This window comes from Alligator mississippiensis, chromosome 1 (genome assembly GCF_030867095.1).
Source record: "Alligator mississippiensis isolate rAllMis1 chromosome 1, rAllMis1, whole genome shotgun sequence".
Classification (NCBI taxonomy): domain Eukaryota; kingdom Metazoa; phylum Chordata; order Crocodylia; family Alligatoridae; genus Alligator; species Alligator mississippiensis.
In genome coordinates this window covers 33,493,995-33,511,780 of record NC_081824.1, presented here as the reverse complement: position 1 = coordinate 33,511,780, position 17,786 = coordinate 33,493,995, and the positions used below count along the sequence as shown (strand labels likewise).

Below are 17,786 nucleotides of genomic sequence, written 5' to 3'. Positions count from 1 at the left end.
GCTACTAAGCTGTCCTTTCTCACCATGCACCATTTCACCCAATCTAGTATGATCTTTTAAGATTCATTTTAAAGACTATAGCTGGAGTCAAGCATAGGGAAACTCTGAGGACTCAATTTTTTTCTCTCAAGTTATTTTGGGGTTTGGGGGTTTCACAAAATGAGTTAGAATTTCACAAAAGAGAATAGAAAATTACAGTGGAACCAGCTGTCTTCTGATGCCCATTGCATCCAATGCCTGTTTCCTTCCCCTCTCCTTACCTGTGATGTCTTCTGAGGAACCTGCTATGATGTCTCCCCTGTTCCATCTTTTGGAATATTAGGCTTCTTTTGATCTTTGGGGCTTTATTCGTGCAGAGGTAATTTGTTGGAAATATGGACTAATAGCTCACAAACCAAAGACCAGTGACTTCTCAGGTTGGGTTGGCTTCTCCCCTTCCAATCTGGCACAAACAAGGCTGAAGAAACACATCCCCTGATCTGTCTTTCTAAGTACATTGAGGCTGAATGTCCCATAGTGCCCTTAGCCTAAGAATAGGAATCTTTCCAAGAGTCTACCTCAGTTAAAAGGAAACCCTCCTATAGTGCTGTTTCCTTTGGGACTGGAAAATCTTGAGTAAATTTTTGCTTTAAACAACTCTAAGTGTTTCATTGGCCATAAATGTATGCTAATACAAGAAAACTGGTGTCAACCAGGTTAAAATGATGCAGGTAAGGCAGGTGGAAAACCAGGAGAATCTGTTAATGTTTAAATGCTTTATGGCTTTAGGGATGCAGTACCTTGCAGGGTCCAGCCCTCAAGGTATGTTTACATGGCACAACGTGGTACTGCAGAGATATGCAAGCTATCACTGAAAAAGCATGTAGTAAATGCTGAAAGCAAAATCCTGGTCTTTGACCATTACAGTTTTCATGGCATTTTTTCTATCATAAAAGGCAGTTAGTTCTGTGCCCTGGCCAATTCCAGCTCAGATAAATGTGCCCTCATCCTATCTTGTCCCTGCAATTGGGATTCATTCTCTTCACTTCCTATTTTAAGCTGTTCCTGTTGCTTCTGTGCTAGACATAACTGCAATTTCCTTGGCCATTTTCTTGGATTTCTCATCCATGTGATAGGGGTATTTGTAAAATATAATTCATACTTGTAATAGGTTTTGAGTAAGAAAAAGGTTATAGAAATGCATTATCATTGTCATCACGGTCACCATTTTCAGTGTACTGACCACATGCAAACGTCTAGTTTTAATTCTAATGAAACAATAAATACTGGAAGTATGTTAGCTTTGTGAAAAATGAATTGTTCATAAATGTTACAGCTTGTGCATATATCTTAAAACTGTCTAAAAGAAGGCATTCCACAATGAGAGTGGTCACTATGTCTTGAAAAAGTAAAACTGAATTTCTGAGGACAAATTATACGAAACCTATTAAGTCTGGTTATCTTCTTTACTTCTGAAATACTATTATCCAAAACTGATTATCTGAGTCTCCTTAGAAGCATGGACCACTGTATTTGTATTGTACTATTCAATATATCCGTATCAGACCCCTTAATACAAACAGTTCTGTAAACCAAGTATATCATAATGGCTTGTGTTATTTTAAATTAGGTTATGTTATTTTAAACAAACTAAATAACATGACTAGATTTTTTCCTCCGTCACTGTTTTCTTCCTTGCATATACAAATGATCGTGAATGAAGGTAATACAAATATTGGAGTTTTTAGTGATAGGATAAATTCATACAGCAGCTGTTCTTAGTTAGTAAAAGAATAAAATATGAATGACATTTGAAATAAAATAGAATTTAATGTACATTTCCATTTTGAATTCTAGTTAGGCTCTGATTTGGCAAAGATTTACATACATACTTAGTTTTACACTTTCTGAGTAAACACAATGAAACTGATAAGGATATTTAAGTATGTCAAGTTAAATTTCTGCACAAGTCTGTTGAGGGCATAGGCCATGGTGGCTGTTGCCTCTGTATTACGTATATGAACAGAAACCTCAACAAAGATAAAGTGCTGAAAGAATAAATGCTGGAAGAATTTGTGTTGAATGGGATTTTCCACATCTTTTTACTTAATACGAACTCACTTTAAAGAACAGCAAATCACATTAATAGGCATATTAGCAGATTAAAATTAGGATTGAAAAAAATATCTGTAGAAAAATAATCAATTTATTATTTACAAAATGTTTATCTTCTCAGCTCCAGGTTTTTAATGTGCCAGCATGGAAAGTGCTCTCCCTCCCTCTGCTTTTCTTTGAAACTGTTTGATTTGTAATTCACATCTTTAATTTCTGTTTTCACATGTTTGCATTTAAGGGCCTTAAATGTCCTTTGAATTGAGCTGGAATCGCTGGTATTCAGTATTTTTAAAATCACACCTTATTGGCTACATGCTTTTACATCACCATCATCACACTATCAGGATACAAGTTTTAGTTTCCAGTACTCGAATCATGGGGTGCCTATACACGTGCTCCACTGTATTCTAATTAGAATGCTCTAGCATCCCTACAGTATTGTGTGTGTAAGCCCCCACAGGTTTTAAAATGGCCACTGGGGAGATTTAACTGAAGCTTGTTTAATGAGCTTTAGTTAAAGCATCCCATGGCCATTTTTAAATGCATGGGGGCTTAATACACATGATACTACAGCAATTTAATTAGAATGGCTCTTTGGGAACCACTCTAATTAAAACACCCCACCCCCAGTATGTGTATAGGCACCCAAGGTTTCCATGTCCTATATTTAACTGCTTTACTGCTGGACAGTATTTGAGAATCTTTTCCGGATTCTACTTTCCTTGAAAAATTCCCACTGAATCTTGTATGTAAGGACTGCGGATTCAGGTTCTCTGTAGCAATGAGAAAAAGTTGTCTGAAATACTAGCACTTCCCAAGCACTCCCTCCTACAGTTAGTATGTCACTGTGATAGGATGGCAGATGTCTGAGAATTGCAAGTTGTGCTCTGCCCTGTATACCAAGTTCATTGGGCAGTAGTGGAATAGGTAGCACCAAAACATTATGTAGATATGGTAGAGGAAGAAGGAGACACTTCTGAAAATTCTGAAGCAGCTTATTTGGGTGGGAAAGTGGTTAGAGTTCAATGCATTTCCTGAGAGGGAAAGCAGAAGATATAACACACTGTAAGTAGTACTACATAATAGCAGCTATTATGAACTGCAGCGTTTTTTAATTAATTGTAAAATGGTCTTAAGAACCTCTTCTCTGGATGGGCTGGCATCAACTTCTTGGCATTCCGGGTTTTCCATCCTTTTATACGACTCTTCAACTCTGTTTTAAAAACAAACAAACAACAAAAATACAATCTGTAACTTAAAGTGCAGTGAAATGATAAGGTGTAACAATTAGTCATGTGATTCAGAAAAATATATTGGCATGAGAAAAGTCACAGAAAAATCCCAAAACGAAGTCAAGATTGAAATCTATTGCAATTAACCAGCAAAGCACAACAGCAAAACATCAGCTGCTATTCACAACGATGAAACTGCAATATGCAAGCTTTTTATTAAACTAATTCCAAGAGTCAAATTAATGTTCTCCCTCCATGGGATAACAACATTTCCTCTTTAAGGATCTCCCTCCCATATTGTTTTGGGGTTTTTTTGTTTTGTTTTGTTTTTTTTGGGGGGGGGGGTTGTATGTTTCTAGTAAAAGAGACCCACAATCTTGGTATTTGCTTGTCCTCCTCTTATCTGATGTCAACTTGGAGCTATACCTCCTTCTCTGTGCTACAAAGACTCCTGTCATTTGGAGAACTGGGGAGCATCACTAGTAGGTGTTCTGATTAACTTTCTCCTCTTAAGCAACTTTCGCAAACCTTCTGCTTACCCAATGTCCTACCTAGGAGCTGCTGCACCAAAAAACAGTCCTCTAAAAACCTTGCTGCTTGGTAGCAAGCAATCTTTTTTTCTAATAAAGAGCTTTTTCTAAAACTAGCCTCTTAAAATGTGATGAGCAATGAAGAGTTTTCTTTACTCCTACAAAAATGATCATTTCAAACTCATTCAGGCCTCTACCTAAACAATCAGTAAAGCAAAATTCTGAGGTTTCTTCCTAAACTGGGTTTTAACTATTTAACTATCTACTATTTAATGAATTGCAATAACCACAGGCCATATCTAAAAATCAGTGGTTTTCTGTACAGAGAGGATGAGGTATAAGGGGATAAAGGAGAGAGAATCCCCACCTGCATCATGTCCACTTCACCCTAGACTTTCCTAAAACCACTGAATGAACTCTGCTGGACTGGAGATCTGGCTGTTTGCAGAGGGGATGGCCTAGGTCAAAACTAAGAGACAGTTAATTATTCTGCACTGCTGTGCTGCCAATGTGAAGAGAATCTTGAAGTAACATAATTCTATGCAGATGTCTAGGAATCTGCCCATCTCTGGGTATCTGAACAGTTTAACACTGTGTGGCTCCATCACAGTGGATTGTCACATAGCGATGAGAACTCCCAAGGTTTCTTGAGCGATTTAGTTCTTTTCCAAGGTGGGAGGCTTACCCAGATCAGGGCTTGGCAATGTTTTTGGGCAGAACGGCAAAAACTCCAGAAACAGTGACCTGTAAGATGTTGGCATTCCAGGGACAGATAGCAGGGCAGCTGGAAAGGGCCCAACCCTTGTTGTGGCAGCACAGCCCTGGCACCTTCCCAACCATCCACACCCAGGTGCACATGTACTCACTGCCAGCAACAAGCCAGGCCAAGGCTTCATGGACCCCAGTGCAGCTGCTTGCAGCCTCCTAGTTACCTACTACAGCCAGCTTGGGCTCTGGGCAGGGCCCCATTGCCCGCTACACAGCCCAGGCTGCTTGCAGCAGGCAGTGAGGAGGCTGCAAGCAGCTGCACTGCAGTCTGCAGAGCACTGGACTGACACTGCTGGTACTGGGTGCACATGCACCTCAAGGTGAACAGTGGGGAAGGGGCCAGGGCTGCACTTCCACAACAAGGATCAGGTCCCTCATGCCTCCTCCCCACCCCACAACTGCCCTAAAGCATTCATGCCAAGTAAAATGTTTTCACATGTTATGCTTTGGCACCTGTGCCAGAGGTTGCCTACCCCTGACCTAGACCCAAACTGACACACTCATCGTTGGTATCATTCCTCATTTATGATACGCATAAAGGTTGTTTAACCAGTATATCTTGTTAAACAGTTGTTTAACTTTATCTTGTTTCCTACAGGAAAGAATGCATCATCTACCATTATACTTGTCACTCTTGAAGCAGTGTTTGGTTCATGGTTGTGTGTAATTAATGAAGCATGAAATACCATTTTTACCATTTGCCATTTACAGCTTTGGCAAAACAAAGAGACTAATATAATCCTTTCATAAATCCTTGTCAAGGTCACATTTAGATTTAGAGAGTCTTGTTTAATCCCCAAAAGCTGATCATTAAGTACTGTGAAGTAATTTTATAGCTCTTTATGGAAAAGGTCAATATTTTACCCACATATGGCATACTTAAAAGTATTTAAGAAACTAAATTCTGTAATTAACAATGGTTTTGACCTTTCCCCGTGCACCTCCCCGCCCTCACTGTGAGGTAGAGCTCACCCCTACTCCCCGTCACTGCCATGCAAGCAGCGTGAGCTCCCTGTCTGAGTCCCCATGCCAGCACTACTGTGCAGGCAGTCCAAACCTCCTCTGCCTTCACCTGGGCACTGAGTTTACCAGGGCTACCACTGGCTGTGTTGCCCTGCCCTGCTGCCAACACTGCAACAGGAGCACTGGGGAGAGTGACAGCATGGCAGGAGCCCACAAGTCACACACTGTGATGGAGCCACACAGTGTTAAACTGTTCAGATACCCAGAGATGGGCAGATTTCTAGACATCTGCATAGAATTACATTAATGTAAGGTTCTCTTCACATTGCAGGCCCCACGGGCCACCGACTCAATAGCCCTGGTCTAGGCACATGAAAATCCTGGTCCTAGTGATGGGACTTCTGCCATTGACTTCAAAGGGGCCAAGGTTTCATCCATGGTCTTATTCATTATTAAGACATACTTTTGGCAAAACAAACTGTTAGCTTCCAGCTCCGTTTCTTCCTTTGTTTTCTCCAGCCCTCGCCCTTGCAGTCTCCGAATCCTCTCCTCAGGGCTAACAGTCAACAGGAATACAAGGTCAGGTTTGAGTAGGTCCTCAGGCCACTGGTACACCTCATGGTGTTCTGGAGGAAGATTCTGCTTTTTTCCACTGATTTCAGTGGCAATTGAATAGGCAGCTGTGCTGTGCCAGTACCTGTGGTGGACATATATGACAATTTTAAAAGATTCATTAACAGAGCAATTATAAGGTAGGTAGACCCCAGAAGTAACTTCAAAAACAATAACCTGACAGGTAAGTTATAATATAATCATACTTTGGGGGACCATGATGCTTCTGTAGCATTATCATTTTCTTTATTCTCAGATCAACAATAATTTTTAGATCAAAAAGATATGCTATACCTCAAGCTGTGCCCTTGTCAGACATGACAGCTTAGCTCACGCCATACTTCCTTTGATAAGTAGTAAGTGTGAGTTTATCCTCAAAGGTCTCTCACTGGGAAATGGAGTCTGGCCGCCAGCCGGATCTGCCATTTTGCCCACCCCTGATCTAGTTCAGTCGTCAAGGCAGGATCATCATTTCTTGGAAGACAAATATTTGCTCTAGCCTACATTTAAAAATGTTCAGTGATGAAGGAGATTTTACAGCTTCTCTGGATAATATGTTCCAGTACTTCACCACTAGCAGAGACAGAAAATTCTTTCTGACATCTAACTTAAACCTCAATGTAATGAGATTTAGACTATAATGATTATGCTCATTAACTAATCCGACAGACAGATTAGGGGCTTGGTAGTTCAGAATGGGAGGAATACTCCAACTTCTCATCTCTGGAGGACTCATTGCAAACTTACTATGCTGCTCCATGGAAGCTACCTCTCAAACTAGAAGCAGTATCACTATGTTTGCCCAACTGAAAGACTTGATATGGTTACTTTTTCCAAATTGGGAGCTGCACAGCATGGTTGAGGGTTCCCCCAACTGGCTAGGTTAAGATTGCAATATGAACATTAGAATTTGAATCACAGCTTTGGAAAGGGCCTCAAGGGCTATTGAGTTCAAGCCCCTGTACAGATGTAGGATTTGCTGCTGTTCCAATACCATCCCACAGATTCCTTCCTCAGCCTTTTCTTGAAAACCTCCAGTGAAGGAGATTCCAGGATTTCTCTAGGCATGGAGGGGCATGCTGCAGACTCCTCACTACCACCTGGTGGTCTCTCCCATGCTCCTTCCAGGCCTTGTGTCCCCTCCCCACCAAACAAGTCCAGTTGGCATTTTCCAGATTCCTTCCCAAAGTAATGCTAAAAATAAGGAAGAAATCTTAAGTAGGATTACTGACAAATTCTACTTGTCATATACAGAGAAGAGATGATTGTGTTAACACAAGAGGAATGTTTTTTACAAACCTGTCTACAATCACAGGTGACTTGATGGATGCTTTTGCTATTTCCAAAGCTACAAGGTAATTGCCCAAAGCATAAAATGCTCTCCTGATATGGTTGGGTTTATCATCAAAGGTCTTTCTCCATTCGCTGATGCAAGCTGGTGGTGATCGTAAGAGAACGGCATTCAATGACTCTTTAACAGACTGGGTTACAGTAGTTTTGCCTGCATTTGATATACAAAAGGAAATATTCTTTTGTCATGCAGCACAACACAATCTACTTCTTTTTACACATGCAAAAAGTCTCTTTAAATTGGAGAACACATTTTGATACATTTATCTAATACCTATGTATCCTGAATATGTTGTGATAAGGTTTTGACTATATCCAAGCACCCCTCTAACTTATTACCCGGGTTCTTATTATATTTTCTGCCCCAAGAACCATCTTCCCTTTTGCCAGCATCTTTTTTTTTTTTGTCCCACTAAGGCTCTCTGCATATTTGGTACTTTCTCTGCATTTCAGATTCAGTATCTTTACTGACCCATCATAGAACACAAATGTTACCAGTTTGATAATCTGCCCAAAATAATTTCTGGCATCATTCTGTTTACCTCATTGGAGTAAAACCCAATTATTTTTGCTGTGTTTAGGACCCTTTATATAACTGAAAATGCAGAAGCTACTTGTGACGGCCAGAAACAGAGGGATTAATAAGCAATAAATATGTGCTTATTGGAGGCATTTGGTATTTTGCCTAACAAGTAATATTAGCTAATACAAAACTTGTAAGCTTGTAACCTGCAAATGTAACTTGCCTGTCATAAGTTTAACCAAAATGATAAAACTGTTTGTATTCATCGTGGAACTGACTGGGCCCCAAAGGCAAAGCTGTAGCTGCAAGATTAGCTGACCTAAAGGTTTTTGCTCAGGGTTCAGCCTTGACAATAAAAACTGGATCCAACTGCCTGGCACACCCAACACATTCCAGGAAAGCACATCCCAAGAAAGCATATTCAGAGAAACCTAAAAGGGTTGGGCTTAGGCGGAGTAATGTCAATTTCAAACTTAACGGTGCTGCACTGTAATTTGCTTATTGGATAAACCCGAGTCTGGGTAGTAACCTTTTATGATAATTTTTAACACCTTTCAATCCCATAGAGTAACAGCTATAGGGCAAGATTGTGAGTGGCTCTAAATCCAACAGATTAGCATAAGACTAGGTATAAAAGAGCATGTGCTTCAGGTGACCAGCAGGACCAACAGATCTGCTGTTCAAAACCCGGACTCTGGACTCCCGGTGTGAGTGAGGATCGGATCCTGATCGAGGGAAGTTCCCCGGTAATGCCTCCAACAGCGTTGATCGGGGACGCCTGACTTCACTGGCCCAGTTGGCCTGCAACCGAATTGATCCATCTATCTGTTGTTATTATTTACTATTAGCTCTTTAATACTGCATTATCTGCTTATCGCACTTATCTTTCTGTTAACTGTTGTGTATGTAAGCTATAATAAATTTGCCTTTGCTTCACCCCCAACTTTGCTTCCTCAATCCGAAACTGAACCGAACAGCCCAGTGGCTGATACCCTCGCAGCGCCCAGTTGGCCTGTGATAGAATTGATACACTCACAGTGCCCAGCTGGTCTGTGACAGCTACTGACAGTGCTATTCATGAATAGCCATTAATGATTGCTCAAGACAATTGTGACTTGTATTTCTTTCCTCTTTCCCAAGAGACTACAGCAGAGGTGTCAAACTCCTCTGACCTTGTGGGCTGGATCAGGGTCTCTGGGCCAGTCTATGTGCCACATCTGGCATTGCAGGAACCAGTGGGCAGGGCTCGCCTGGGGGGGGGAGGGGGGGCGCGGTGCTGCATGCTCCCTGTGCCAGCCTCCTGTGTTGCATGCAACACACGCTGGCCCTGCTCCGGGACTTGCATTGCCTGCAGTGCATGGGCTGGATCCAGCATGGCAGATGTTCCCTGTGGCACAGGGGGCCAGTACAGGGCATGTGCTGCATGCAGTGGCCCACTGGGCAGCTCTGTACACTGGCTCCAGCATGGCCTGACCTGGACCAGCCAAAGAGCCAGTGCACAGGGTTGGTCTGGCACCCTGGGTCCAACCTGAACACCAGACCAGCTCCATATGCTACATATGGGGTCAGTCCAAGACTAACAGGCCAGATCATGAGGCTCCATGGGCTATATCTGGCCCACTGGCTGTATGTTTGACACTCTTGGATACAGACTACAATCACATTCTCACATCTGCGACTCAGCTCCTTCCTTCAGCTCTTGTACTGATTACCTGTAGTCTTCTAACAGTATCAGGAGTTGCATGCTTGAAGTGAAAACTAAGATATTCCATGAAAATTGTTAGTGGAGAAGTTTTGTTTTATGAAACTGAAACTTTCAACCACTGCTGTAGTGTTAGTCATGAATTTACATTTATTGGTGATTACGTATGCATAAAGGTGGCATAAGACAATATCTTAAAAAATTGTCATCTGTGATTCATTTACATTTTGTTCTTACCTGTTGCATCTAGTCCCTCAATAACTATAACAGGAAAATCTCCCTTTTTTGGATGCTTTGGGCATTTATCCACTAGATCAAGGACTGCTTTGGCTTCAGGGATTAGCGATGTACACTGTAAAGGCAGCAATCATTACTTCAAAAGCACCTGGTACACAGCTAGTTTTCAAAACATTCTATTAAAAATGTGAAAGATAGAGTTTAATACAAAGATTTATACAAAGTGCAGACTGACACAATGATCAGATAGATATGTGAACAACCTCTATCTTTAATAATTTTTTTCAATGCCATCTCTCTTTAAACCCAAAAATACAGCTATAAAGGAAAAATAAATAGTAAGGAAGGGAGAAAATAAAATTCCCAAAGTGCCAGGGCTGCCCAAGTCACTTTGGAAAAGTATCTAGTTATAAATTATGTAGCAGAACCTGACACGACTCACTTCAGATTATTGGATTTGACTAGGAATCGTGTACAGGCCACTTTTTATTTCTCACAGGCAATAGTTAATTTTGTTTTGACTTGTGCACCCCACATGGACCCAAAGTGGTAACATTTCTGACGTGTTTCTATGGCTTGAATCAGTTGAAAACAGAGTTGCTCAATCCCTGGCCTGTGGGCCAGATTTGAACCTTGAAGCTATTTCATCCAGCCCCCAGGGCTCACAAAAAGTCCAAAAGTTTGGCAGTCGGAAAGTAGTTGCCTCTCCCTTGTTGCCAAATTTCTGGACACACAGGTATCCCTGTGGGCCAGGTAGCACAATACTATGTGCTAGATTAGGTGCACAGGGCAGCGCAGGGCTTGAGCCTGGTGTGCAGATCCCAATCTGAGTGTAGAGGGACAGACTAAGGCTATGTGAGGCCCAATCTTGGTGTATGGGACTGATCCAGCCCACAGGTCAGTTATGCACCACTTATCTGGTAGGGTGCACGAAATTTTGCCGAGTGTTTCGTTTCGACATGTTTCAAGCTCGAAACGGCTAAATTGAAATGAAACAAAAACCTTCGAAGCAGCTTTGAAACAAAATGAGAGCACTCGAAACGTTCCGAAAGTTCCGAAGCAGCCTGGTGGCAGGAGGCGGGAGAGCCAGAGCTGTGCTCTGAGCGGCTCCACCAGCCCCACGGAGCTCATCCTGGTGGTCAGAGGTGGAGTAAAGCCCTGGCTCTCCCCTGCCTCCCACCACCAGGCTGAGCTCCATGGGGCTGGCAGAGCCACTTGGAGTGCAGCCCAGCGGCGGGAGGTGGGGAGAGCCAGGGCTGCACTCCAACCGGCTCCACCAGCCCCATGGAGCTCAACCTGTCCTTCCAGTGCTGTAAGGTAGGTGGAAAAAGAAGTCTCATCCTAGATAAAGGACACCATGGTCCCAGATGAAAAGCCACAACTGCAAAGCAGGGTGACAGGTCAGCCAGCGATGGATCAGGGAGTGCAGTGGTACAATGGTACACCTCCTTTGATTCCTGCTGCACCCAGATTTTAAAACCAACTCCCTGGGAGAGGCAGCAGCATTTCTATTCAAGCAACACTGATGGAGCCAGTTGACATCATAGTTCATTATAATCTACCTGATTCCTGACAATCTCTCTTTACTTCACAGATATTAATGACCCCCTCTCCTTTTTTAATAGTCTTCATGTTCCACTACTCAAGCTACCTTTCTTCTGTAATTTTGCTGTCTGTTAGCCACTCCTGCTACTATCTCTCTCTCTCATTTCATAGCCCTGCAGATTATTTCTAGCTCTAGCTAGAATTCAGGTGTGGAAATAACTTGGGTGTTATAATATTAACTCAGACGTGGAAATAACCAATAGTGAAGTATTAGATGCACTGTCAAGATGATCAAAGAGGGTAGATTTTGGTTTACAAATCTGAATAAAAGATGTGCATTTAACTATAATGACTACAGGAAACAGTATCTTTTGACTATTTTTGCCAACTGCAGTGGTGCTTGACTTTTCTCCCCACTGGGCCAGATGGGCAGTGCCTAGTCAGTCTGCGGGCTGGATCCAGACTATGGTCCTGACCCTGTGCCCAAGGTGAGCAGGGCTGGGCCCATCTGGCCAAGTGGAGGGCTGCGTGGCAGCCCAGCCCTGGTCCAGCTGTGCACAGGAAGGAGACTCAGTTTGGCCCCAACCTAACCTTGCAGGCGGGAGGGGTATCCAGCCCTGATGCAGTCACATGGGGAAAGTCCCCCAGCCCTGAACCAGCTGCATGAGGGGAGAGGGCATGACTAGACCCTGATCCAGCTGCATAGGGGCAGAGGGTGCAACCCAGCTCCAACCTGGTCACTTGAAGGGAAGGGGATGTGGGCTAGCCCTGATCTGGCCATGTGGGGGAGGGAGGGTGTTCTGGGCTCCTCTTCACCCTGCGTGCCTCAAGTATTTGGCAGAGGGGGAAGGCACCAGTATTAATTGCTGCTCCTCCACTGCTGCTCCTGAGCTGTGGGGAGCCCCAATGGGGGAGGACGCTGTGGCTCACAGCTCTTAAGCCAGTGGTTGAGCACCCCTGGCCTAGTTTGTTCTGTTTTTTCTTTTAAAGTGAATATATAATCTAGCTGAAAATTAATGCAGGTTCTTATCAAGTCCTGGTTTTGCTTTGATCTTAAACCAAATCATATAGTGCTGGGCCCCTACAGCAGATTAGTATGGTGTCTAGTTCAGTGATACCCAACCTTTTTACCCCATGGGCCAGATGAGCTGTGCCAGGTCCCTTCATGGGCTGGAACTGGCCTATAGGCCCTATCTGCCTGTGGAGGGTTCATAGAATATAGAAAATTAGGGTTAGAAGGGACTTTGGGAGATCATCTACTTCAACCCCCTGCTCATGTCAGGACCAACCCCAACTACATCATCCCAGCCAAAGTTTTGTCTAGTCAGATCCTAAAAACCAACAAGGATGGAGATTCCACCACCTCTCTGCATAACCTGTTCCTTTGCTTTACTACCCTTCTAGTGAGAAACTTCTTCCTAATATGTAACCTAATGTCCTTCGCTGCAACTCGAGACCATTGCTCCTTGTCCTGTCACCACTGAGAACAGTCTAGCTCATTGGTTTTCATTTGTGAGCCTCTAAAAAAATTTGACTGGAGGTGTGAACGCCTTTGAATTGTAAATGTGGGTATTCATATGATCATAGTCATCTTTCACAAACCCCTTATATATAGTCTACAGACCCCCAAGGGTCTGTGGACCACAGGTTGAAAAACACTGGTTTAGCTCCATCCTCTTCTGAACCCCCTTTCAGGTAGTTGAAGGCTGTTATTAAATCCCACCTCAGATTTCTCTTCTTTAGACTAAATAAGCCTACTTCCCTCAGCCTCTCCTCATAAGTCGTGTTCCCCAACCTCCTCACCATTTTTGCTGCCCTCAGCTAGACTCTCTCCAATTTGTCCACATCCTTTCTGTGGTGGGGGACACAAAACTGAGAACAGGAGTCCAGATGTGGCCTGAGCAGTGCTGAATAGAGGGGAATAAGCACTTCCCTCAATCTGCTGGCAACACTCCTACTAATGTAGCCCAGTATGCCATTAGCCTTCTTCCCAACAACAGCACACTGTTGGCTCATATTCACCTTTTTGGCCATTGTAACCCCCATGTCCCTTTCTGCAGAGCTACTGTTTAGTCCAGGGGCAGGTGGGCGGGCAATTATTTTGGGCAGAGGGCCCCTTACTGAGTTTTGGCAAGCCATTGAGGGCCGCATGACAGGCAGCCCAGGGCAGATAAATATTAATTTTCTAAATTTTTTAGTGGCCCTGCAGGCTGGATAGAGTGGCCTGGTGGGCCGTATCCAGCCCCTGGGCCGCATTTAGCCAGTCGGTCCCCAGCCTGTCAGAACAAGTGCAGGACTTTGCACTTGTCCTTACTGAACCTCATGACATTTCTTTTAGTTGGACCCTCCGAAAATGGGGTTTCCAGCCCAACCTTGATCCCTCTGTCTGGAGCGGGGCAGAGTGACTTCATTCAGATGCATAGGGGTGAGGGAAGGAAACAGAAGAGCAGCCTGGTCCTGGTCTAGACGCAAGGCGCGGTGGTGGGGAGAGGCGCAGAGCTGGAGGCACGGTGGGGGAGCGGGCGGACAGTACCTGTGCGGGGCAGACCTGACCACTTTAAAAGATTAATGAACAAGGCAATGACAAGGTAGGCAGACCCCAGAAGTAACTTCAGGAGCAACAACCTGAAAGGGACAACTGAATCACACTTCGGTGCGATGCTTCTGTAGCATTATCGGCATTTTCTTTCTTCTCAGCTCACCCATTTTTAGACCAAAGAAATACGACAGCTGTGCTCTGGAGTCCGACACGACAGCCGGACCTCACGCCCCCTCCCCTCCCCTCCCCACAGCCCTGGCGCGCCCGAGGCAGCAGGGCGGACTCACCTCGGCCAGGACGCTGCGCGCGGCCCCCCGCGAGCCGAGGGCGGCGGCGAAGCGCAGGCCGGGCGCTGCGGGCTGCATGGTCCGTCTGCCGCTGCGCGGCCGCTCGGCTCCGGCTGCTGCACTGCGGTCCCGCGGCGCCCGCGCACGGGGCGGGCCGCGGCGCCCGCGGGCGGGGCTGGGAACCAGCGGCCGAGGCAGAAACGAAACCAGGCGGCGGTCTGGGTTTCCCTTTCCCAGCCGCAGCTTCACGGCACCTCGCTCCTCCTTCCCGTGCCGCGCCTGCCCCGCCGCTGGGTGCCTGGCGGGTCCCGGGACGTGCTCTCCTCTTCCAGAGAAGCAAGCAGCATTGCAGAGCGGAGGCTAGGTGGCTTGGGGGAAACTCAGGACCATTCAGAAGTCGACAGGGTGGTTAACACCGGCGGGGTGAAGCGTTCAGGAGGGATGGGGTGCTTTACAATGAGCCATGAAGTCCCTGGCACTGCCTGACCAGAAACTGTGCTGCCGCTGCCAGGCGCTTGCTTTTAAACTTTGGGTGCAACGGGAATCAAGGCAGAGCCAAGTGCACCCCTCCCCCCCACACACACACACACCTGTGCCCTATTTCATAGCTGTCATAGACATTGGGGCTGGAAAGGATCTCATAAGATATCGGGTCCGGCCCTTTGCCCTGCCTGTGAATGCCGTGTGCCTCCTGAGGCTGGGGGGCCATGGTGACCCCCTGCAAGCGGCAGTGGTGGCGGCGTGGCAGAGGCGAGCAGGGAGCTTCCTCAGGTGGCCGTGAAAGTGTTGCCAGTGAGGGGCAGGGTGGCAAATGGCGACTGCCCACAGGTGCCACTGGCATTGGTGGCCAATCTTAAGGGGTGCACCACCAATCTCAGGGGGTGTGTGTGCACCCCCTACGCCTCGCCAATGTCCCTGCCTATGAGCAACACATGCCCCTGGCGGCGGGGGGGCATGGCAGCGGTGGGAGCATGGTGGCAGTAATCAGGGAGCTCCCACAGATGCCGCCAGTGGTGTCAATGGTGGGGAGGGTGGGGATGGCAAGCGCCGACCGGGGGTTGGCGACCACCCACAGACGCCACTGGCAGCGTCGGCAGCAGCCAATGGCGATCACTGACCGCTCACAGATGCCAGTGGTGGTGCTGGTGGCAGGGGGGGTGGCAAGCAGCAACCGCCTGCAGGTCAGCAGCACCTTTTTGTAGGGGGTGCACTGCGACACTCAGAGGGTGCACATGCACCCGCGTGCACCCCCTACACATCACCACTGCCCCTGCCCAAGGGTCAGGAAGTCAGCTAGGGTCAAAGGATCCCATCAAGCTAAGCATCCAACTGTTTCTTACAAGTGTCCAGAGTAGGGACTTGCTCCAGCTCTGGGGGAGCCTATTCCAGGCCCTGGGTACTCGGACTATAAAGAAGTTTTTCCTTATGTCCAGCCTAAAATGATCTTGCAAGAGTTTGTGACCATTGGACTTTATTCATGTGTCTTCCACACAGAGTCCATAGTGTTGTCCCTGGCCCAAGCTTTCCTCTAACACTTGCACATTTTTCTTTCTAATAAAACTAGGTTAGGGCTGTATTAGGCTTGCCTAAAATGCAGAAATATCACTAAAAAACAGCCAGTATTCTAAACATAATTGCTGCACAGCAACAGGTAGACATCAGGCATGTCTCACTTAAAAATCCCATTTTAGTCCCATCAATATCTGTGGGTGGAGCTGCCTCCTCTACAGTCAGTCAATAAATGTGCCACCACCATTTATTTCCATGTAAATGTCCACCCAGAGCCTTGCTCTTGGCATTCACCAGGAATATTGCCCAGATAGAAGTTGCAGGACTGAAAGCCACTTTAGTACTCAGGAGGGATTCTCCATAGGAGCACATGAATTCTTACAAATAAAACCATATCCTTGAAATTATCCCTAGTAATATGGAACTGGAGATGAAGAATAAAATACAGGCTTACTTGTATCCTATTGAAATCAGTGGGAAAATTCTCACTGATCTCCCTGGGAACCATGGTTGGATACACATGGTCTCCAAATAGAATGTGCTAGATCCATATGTACTCTATCTGCTTTGTGTTGGTCCAATAATACAGGTCAGAAACCCAATTAAATTGACCAGTTAAATCTGATTTATGGCTACTTTGCCTCACCAGAGCAGTACCAGACAGATTCTAGTAAATCTGACCCAAAATTTTAATTTTCAAAAGTTGCATACTATGGCTACAAACTTAAATGATTTATGAAGTAAAACATAGGGAGGGTAAGGGGGTGTTTTTGTTGCTATTTTTTGTTTTGTTTTAAATGAGAGCAGGAACGTGCTCTTACTTAAATACAGGCATACTCACAACTCCCTGGTTACACAGTAATTCTAGGCATAGATTAACTTTTTCTGGTTCAGTTTCACTTTCCTTAGCTTGGAAACAGAAACTAGAAGTTGTGGCCAGGCAAATATAGTCTTACGCAATTTTATGACAGCTTCTGTAAGAAACTGTTTGAAACATCATTTTCTAGCTTTTATTCAGGAATCTGTGAAGGGCAAGCAAACCAAAGCCTTCTCTGATAACAATAAACCAGTGGAGCTATTTTTCTCTCTTGTATGTTAGCAAAATGCTACTTGTGTCTTTCTCTGGCTAATGAACAACTCACTAGGTAGGAACTTACTGTTCGTCTGAGCTGGACGCAGGCCACAAACAAGGCTCATTGGAGGGTATAAATTGACCAATAAGGTCCCTAGATTTTTTTTTTATTGTAGGCAACTCATTGCCACAAGTGGCAGCACTGTGTTTCAGGTAGGGGTGGTCTACCCATGCCAAAAAAGTCATATTGCAAATCTGGTAAGTAGGGCATGTGGCTGCCATATTGGAATCCAAGATGGCTGCCACGAATTCATGTTTTAGTCAATATTGCAGCCCCCACTAACCAACATTGTATGAACTGAGGAGATCAGTCGTAACATTGCCATCATTGTAGTCATCTTGGATTCCAATATGGCAGACACATGCCAGATTGCCAACATGACTTTCCTGACACGGGTAGACATCTCTACCTGAAACACTGCTGCCAGTTGTGGCCATGAGTTACCCTTGGGGTGACACTTTACCCTTCTTTTTTACCCTACTATTAGGCCACAACCCTTAAACAAGAGACTAGTTGTACCTAAAACAGCATGTAGCTTCTGGTTCATAGGAAGTTATTGGGAAATTAATTGTTAGACAGGTCAAAGCATAAATGTGCCAAGAATTGTGGAATAGCATTGGAGGGCTAGTCAAACACAAGCTCAACAACACCTGCTTACATTCATTCCAAACTGCAAAGTGCACACGTGCCTTTCTCCATCCGTGACCTGAACAGGAGAGTATAGGTTCCAGGTTCTCCTTTTAACATCACCAGCCCCTGAGG

General features: G+C 45.0%; 1 protein-coding gene across 1 annotated transcript; it reads right to left on the bottom strand.

Moving 5' to 3' along the window:
• Positions 1-1,784: 1,784 nt before the first annotated feature.
• Positions 1,785-14,534, bottom strand: CMPK2 (cytidine/uridine monophosphate kinase 2). Its single transcript, XM_059729820.1, has 5 exons — positions 14,383-14,534; positions 10,012-10,126; positions 7,499-7,700; positions 6,051-6,284; positions 1,785-3,307 (listed from the first exon to the last, which is right to left on the bottom strand). The coding sequence occupies exons 1-5, from the start codon at positions 14,458-14,460 to the stop codon at positions 3,187-3,189; spliced, it is 750 nt and encodes a 249-aa protein (XP_059585803.1). The 5' UTR covers positions 14,461-14,534; the 3' UTR covers positions 1,785-3,186.
• Positions 14,535-17,786: the final 3,252 nt, after the last annotated feature.